Here is a 7,418-nt window from a genome sequence, read left to right as displayed (position 1 = left end):
TCACATTGGACTTTGTTCGATATACAGTTTGTTTATGCTTTGCATGCATAAACGAACTGTAATATTGATAAATACAATGTTGCGGGTCCACCACACACAAAGCAGGTTCATGGACTTGTTACCTTGCGTGTCTATGGCAAAGGCATAAATTGCGCCTCCATAAGCGCGAATAGAAGCGTCCGAGAAACCGTGCAGCTCCAAGTGTGCTACGTTACTCGGGATAGCTTGACGCGGGAACTCTAGTTCCGCCAACTTCGGCAGCGTTTTCTTCAGTTGCTGCCATTCGTGCAAAGTTTCTGGTGGGATCTGGTCCTCCCAACCGAGCTTGGTTTTCCACAAGCTCTGCAGCAATATTTTTGCTGTAATGATGACCGGTTGCATTATGCCCAACGGATCATATAATCTGAGCACCTCCGAGGCCAGCTGCCTCTTGGTAATAGTTTGCTTGCTTGCATTGCGGTCCTCCACTAGGAATCGAAAGGTATCTCCGCGTGGAGACCAGGCCACGCCTAGGGTTTTAATCACATCGTGATTTCCGATGTTGATCTCCTTTTCGAGATCGTCGGCAGGTACATCTTCTATGATGCTGGCATCGTTGGATGCCCATTTCCGTAAGGGAAAGCCTCGCTGCAGAAGAGCGGCCTCCACGGCTTTTCGTTGACTCAGAAGACCTTCTGCTGAATTTCCCCCCATCATCAAATTGTCGACGTAGAAACATTTCTGAATAATATCAGCAATGCTCGGCTGATGCGATCGGATTTCTTCTCCGACTTGGTGTAGAGCGCGACATGCTAGGAATGAGGATGCCGCCTCGCCATAAGTCACTGTTTTGAGGCGATAAGCCTGAATCGCTTCCGAAGGATTATCCCTCCAGGCGATGCACTGGTACCACGAGTCCGTTTCGTGGACATGGACTTGCCGATACATCTTCGCGATGTCGGCCATTAGCACCTTGTCATGGCAGCGAAAGTCCAGGAGCAAATCGAATTGCTCCGTTTGGATCGCTGGTCCACTACGCAGCATGTCATTCAAGGAATGTCCATTTGATGCCTTAGCGCTTGCATCAAATACCACGCGAAGCTTGGTCGATGAAGAATCTGGCTTGATGACACATGAGTGGGGTATGAAGTAGCGGATTTTTTGATAATCCTTTGGTTCTACAACTTCCATATGATTTAATGTCAGATACTCTTTCAGGAACTCTCTGTATTGCTCGTATACTTCTGGAGTTCGCGTGAGTTTCCTTTCTAGCGAGAACAAGCGTCTTCTTGCTTGCTCGTAGGAATCACCCAGTTGAATGGGCTTGTCGTTGAAAGGGAGGCGCACAATATATTTGCCATCTGCCCCTATCTTGGTGTGCTGGAGGAAGTGCTCCTCGCATAGGTTTACCTGGTCAGAGGTGGACTTCGCTTCCGCAGAAGTTACCTCCTCCAAGGCCCAAAACCTCTTGAAGAGAGTATCCAATTTCCCATCGGGGTCCTCTTCTTCTTGGATCTCATTTGTACTAACGGTGGCAACAGTCATTACTGCTTTCCGGGTTGACCGTAGCGAAACTAGTCCGCCAACAAGCCAGCCTAAGGCTGACTCCTGAAGATTCGGGCCATTTGTACATTGGATTTGTCTGGGGCTCAGAATCTGGAATAGTACTCGGGCACCGAGTATAATCTCGATGCCTCTTCTCTTGTAGAATGTGGGGTCCGCTAACTCAATGTTTGACGGAACACTCACATCCTTCGCTTCCAGCCGAATGCTGGGCTGGTCGTCTAAAAGGTGCGGAACCAAAACTAAACTTACCTCCATAGCGAAGCTTCCGCATCTGGAGGAGATTACGGTTGTAATCTTTCTGGAAGCATTGACCCTTCCGCCAATGCCAACAAGTTGCACGTCGCTCCGTGCGTACGGTAGTCCTAGAGTCTGCGCGGCTGCTTCCGTGATAGACTCCACCTGACTACCGGAGTCTAATAGGCACCTAACTCGATACCAGTCGGACGCACCTTTAATGTTGATCTCGGCTGTTGCCAAGAATACGTAACTGCCATGTAGTCAGTTGTTACTGCTGGTTGAGGCCACAACGGCTGGGTCAGCCGCCGGCTTCTTCTCTGGAACCGCATCCACTGGATGTAGCAATGTGTGGTGTGCTTCTCCGCATTCTGAACACCGCTTTTTGGATGAACACTTTTGGACGGAGTGTCCCCAAGACAAACAATTGAAACACCGACCGGCTCTTTTGGTCCTATCCCATCTTTGCGGTACAGGCAGCGCTTTGAATTCGGTGCAGTGCCAGATCTCGTGCCCTTTCTCACTGCACGCGAAACAGGATTGCGGTTGCGTTTTGATTTCCCTACGCTGGGGTTGGGTGATGGCAGCTGCTGCTACCGTCTTGGTGTTGCGCGATTTCGATTCGTCGATATCGGTTCGGCACGCTAATTGGTTGGCTCGCTTCTCCAACTCTTCCTTGAATTCTGTCCAAGTGTAGACACGATGTATGTCTAATCTCTCCTCCAGCCTGGATGCGGTTTCCGAATCCAGACGGGATTTTGCTAGACTTACTAGCATTCCATTCGCAACACAGTCCAGTGTCGCTGTTTTATCCTTTTGTATCTGCTTTGCAGCGTGAACTGTAGTGTCCACGGCATCGATGAGGCTCATGATGGACTTAGCGCATGGCACATTTATTTTTTTAAATTTGATCAGTTTTACGAAGTATCCTTCGTACGCAATTCGCTTTTTGTAAAAGCGCGTCTCTAATTTCGCCCACGCATCGGCGAAGCTAGTGCCAGAGCTTTCGAGCGCTTCGATTGAATTTCTTGCTGCCGCGCAATGCTCAAGGCACTTGGAGAGAAATGCGAATTTGTCGGCATCTTCTCCAATCGTTACCATGCGCTTTTCAAAGCGCCCTTTGAATGTCAACCACTCCGTCGGCGAACCGTTGAAGTGGGGTAGCTCGATTCGGGGTAAATGATCCGCCCGACTCGTGCTTGGTGCCAGTGTCTGGTCGAGCAAGTTTTCACTCGGGCGCTGGTGATTTCTGGCAGCTTCCGCATGCTGTCTTTCCCAGCGGCCGAGTTTCACTTGAACGGCCATTACCTTAGTTAGTAACGGCCCTCTCCTTGCCGAGGGACCTGAGGCCCCTTCAATTTTCAGCAACACAGCTGTTGCTTGGTCGAAAAGAACACGCAGGGTGTCCCTTTGCACTGCAATTTCCTCCACTTCCGGAGGGTTAGCGTCGCTGCGCTGGTCAACCAGCACCGCGATCTCGTTGACGGACCCTTCTAGGGCAGTCAACTGCCGCATCCACACTTTACTTAGTTCTTCCTCGGCCATTGTTCTACACTAGGAATGTGAGTCACTTTTCAATTTACTGCTTTTTCTTTCGTTTAGCTCTCCCCCCGACGGGAGAAGCTACACAAGTCTCGCCGCGTTTGTTTTATTTATTTTCACGATGGTGCAGTGGCACCAAGGCACATAATCACACACTGATTTCACTTTCGTTGATTGGATTCTCCCCCCGACGGGAAACACTACGCGCGCAGCGAGCGAATTTTCAACTTTCTTCTTTGCACTAATCACACGGTTAGCCACACAGGTGCGTGTGAGCTCAATTAAAACATAGACGGCGGATTCAAAACGTTCCACTCTAGCCTCTCGCTGATTGATTCGGCTAACCTCACCAGTTCGTCAGTAAATCTTTTTTCGTAACCTCTTACAGCCGCAGCTCCGGCGGCTAAGTTGAACAGGTGTGAAACGATGATTGTAATGGCTGCGCCTTCTTCTCGCGATCGACACGGCCTAGCCCTTACAGACTCTTCGATTTCCACTAACTGAGCGTAGTACTTAGAGTACAACACGTCGTTGCACAAATTTTGATTCATTTCCACCAGTGGGAGACTTGCACTTTTGTTTTCACTTATGATTGCCTACACTTAGGTTACACCTTATTTATCGTTGCCATTTTGGCACACCGAAACACTTTGAATGTTTTTTCAGTCCGTTCTCCCCCCGACGGGAGAATTTACAATTGATAGGCGTCGTTGCCTAAACCTGAAGTGATCGCACGTGCGATCACGTCGGGGTCACCAATGTTCCAGGCAGAAGAGCCTGATTAGAAATTAAGGTAAAACCCCGCTCCCGCAAGGGTTTAACACAGAAATGTCATCGGAACAGAAACGCGACACAACGGTTAGAGAGACTTAAAAAGACTGCAATTTATTTTACTGTATCATACAGAGTTGTTTAAAGTTTGCTGACGCAGCTTCGTCGCTGCGCCCTCCAGTTGTTTCAGGCGTCGCGCATTCCTGCGCCAACGCCAGACGATGACGATGATGATCGCCGCGATGATGAACAGGGCGTCCACAGAGTAGCCCACAATGTTGTGAGTGGAGATGTTATTCTCCACGGCGACTTCGGGTGGCGATTCCATTGTAAACGGCCACATCTCGAATTGCGTCTCAGGTTTCTGGCTGCTATTCACGAAAATGAATGCAACATTGTTGCTGCTGGGTTGGCTGGGTGCGCGAGCTCGGTCGTTGAGTCCGCGCCATCGTTGATAGCACATTTTGTGCTGACAAATTTGATGTTTGTTATTTCGACCACAGTTTGGTCTTACTGTTTCCTATTTTCCTTCGCGGCAAGTAGCACATTAAGTGCTGACGTACCACTTCGGATGTTGTGGTAACTTCTGCAGCTATGCAGGGTTACCTTAACCGCTCCAGCGTCGGTTAACTGCACTTCTCGCCTTGCGGCTTCACTATTTTTTTTTTACTTTATTCAGCGAATATAAACCGTATAAGTTAAAAAAAACTGTAGTCGGTCACTTTGTGGAGTATTAAGATTGTAGCGTGTGTGTGTTTATAAACGAGTGCTTAGATACTATTATTTAAAAAGCTAAGTTGTTTTGTTCTGCTTCACATTAGCCATCTCAGCTTCTATGGCTTGTGGGCTGAATTTCACGGAAAATTTATTTTTTTAACAATGCTTTTGCTTCCACTACGGTCGTAGCACTGTTTATTGCACCATGTGCTGGACCAGTCAAACGGATTTTTATGAATTTAAGAAGTTCGGCATCTGGCACTCCTTCATTACAATCCTTCAATAAATCTAGGGTCTCGAAAAACCCTGCCAATTTGTCGGCTTCGCCATTAAATTTATCCACCAGCTTTAGAGCTGTTCCTATGTCCAATTTTGGTGGCATATTTTCAACTTCTTCAATATCTGAATGTTCACTAGTCTTATCGCTTCCTTCTTGAATTATTTCACCCTCTGAGAAAAGACTTTCAATAACTGACTTTTCTAACTCGTTTCCATTCAGCTTAATGATACTTTCGTTTACTAATCTTTTTATATATTTGTATCTTTTCAATAGATCTACTTTAACATCACTTCCAAATTTGTTGGTTAATAAAATTTCTTTTAATTCTGCTTTTAATTTAGCTAGCTCATCAAGTTTTGAGTTTCTTGTCGAACTTGAATAGCTGCTACATTTTTTCAGGTTTTCGTGCAATTTTATAATTGCATCCTGAATGTTAAAAAATTTTTCCATAACATAATTAAAATTATTGTATACTTACTCGCTAGTACTTGGGTTTTCTTTAAACTGTGGGTATGTATTATTATTATTATATTTTTTTTTTCGTCCTTTTACCTAAAAACATTTTTTTTTATTTATTTATTTTTTTTTTTTAATTTCAGATACTTAGCTTAGCTTAAGATGTACTGTGTACATTAAGGGAAACCGGGAAGTGATATTTAGAGTGAACGAACTGATCAAGTCGAGAGTCTAACTAAGATTGCCTTTATTTTCCATTTCTTAAGCCTACATTTGTGTGGCGACCTACACGTAGCTTACGCGTAGTCAGCATAAACAAACATCGGACGATCGAAGTACAGTTCCCTTTTGCTTGCGTTAGCATAAAGGGCTGAACCTTCGATCGTCGCGATAGAATGTGCGCATGGACGTAGCTAGTGGGGGCATCCACCACAACTACTTACGGAAGGAGAGGATCAAAGGATGGTATAAAGGGAAGGGGAATGGAGGGTAAGGATGAAGAAAGGATGTTTCAAAAAAATCCCACACCAGGTTGTACGTAGCAAGGAAACCATTTCCTGTTTCCAGATCTCCCAAGAGTCCATGTTTTCGCAAGATTTACCGCGCTTGCATTCGCGTTGCTTCGGTGGATCTAGTATTTCTTGTGAGGGCTAGGCGTATTAAGTTTTTTTTTGGTTTTTGCGAAGCCTTGTAGCCCCCAACCCCCGACTAGTCATACCAGCTATGTACAGTATGATTTCATCAAGGTGGGCTTTTTATGTACTTCGCGTACATTTTCCCGCATAAGAAGATTACGATAGTTAGCACTCAGGACTTTGAATCCTGCGATCCGAAGATTGCAGGTTCGTGTCCTGTCACGGTCGCCATGTGGGGGGTTTTCGGAGAAGGCTACGCAATCGCGATGAAAACATGATGTGTACTCGTTTTAACTAAGTCGCGGATTGACTTCTTTATTTCAGTTCAAGAGGTTTTTATAAACTTATAAGTACGTGTTAGTATAAGGAATTTGTTTATCAAGATAGAAGTCTGGAGCACCACATTGATCGGTTCGGTCGAAGACCAATTATTTGTAAACTTTGTAACCAATCTTATGGTCGCGCATTCGAGCGATCCAATTATTTGTAAACACTAAAAAGTGTCTTTGTAACCAATCATGCGATCGCGCATTCGAGCGATCGCCCTCAAGTGGGTCATAAAACGATCGGTACGTACAGCATGGTATGCATGGTGTACGATCGGTACTCAGCATGTTTATCTTAAGGAAATTCAACAAGACTTGCATTGTTCCACTTTTACCAAAGCGTTGGTCGAAGCAGAAAAATGTACAGCCAATATTAATACAATATTTACAAATTTCTTGATAGGTCAGTTAGGAATGTTCTTAAATGCTGATGTCTACTATGGACATCAACTTTGGCTTTCGGATGTTTTATCGTGAAAATAACTCGATTATGGAGTTTTATTTATCACTTTTATTTTACGAGGGGTTTTACACTATCGAGTTTTGTTCTATTCTTCAAGAGGGTTTACAACTGTTTTTGTTTTATGAAGTGATTCCTTCATTCGATTGCTAAACTTGCGTTAGAATGTCCTTCACTTTTCTATTCATTCAATCACTAAACTTACGTTAGAATGTTCTTCACATTCGATCACTAAACTTGCGTTAGAATGTTCTTCACCTTTATTCTTCAAGAGGATTTACAATTCATTGAATTTCATTCAATCACTAAACTTTAGTTAGAATGTTCTTCACCTTTATTCTTCAAGAGGATTTACAATTCATTGAATTTCATTCAATCACTAAACTTTAGTTAGAATGTTCTTCACTTCTATTCTTCGACGGGGTTTACACTATTACCGACTAAACGAACGA

General features: G+C 44.8%; 1 protein-coding gene across 1 annotated transcript; it reads right to left on the bottom strand.

The window, feature by feature from the left end:
• LOC129741091 (uncharacterized) lies at positions 1–1,800 on the bottom strand. Its single transcript, XM_055732792.1, has one exon. It carries the CDS (start codon positions 1,798–1,800, stop codon positions 1–3), a length of 1,800 nt encoding a protein of 599 aa, XP_055588767.1.
• Positions 1,801–7,418: the final 5,618 nt, after the last annotated feature.

Source organism: Uranotaenia lowii, chromosome 2, assembly GCF_029784155.1.
Source record: "Uranotaenia lowii strain MFRU-FL chromosome 2, ASM2978415v1, whole genome shotgun sequence".
Classification (NCBI taxonomy): Eukaryota; Metazoa; Arthropoda; class Insecta; order Diptera; family Culicidae; genus Uranotaenia; species Uranotaenia lowii.
This window is presented reverse-complemented; position numbering and strand designations above follow the sequence as displayed.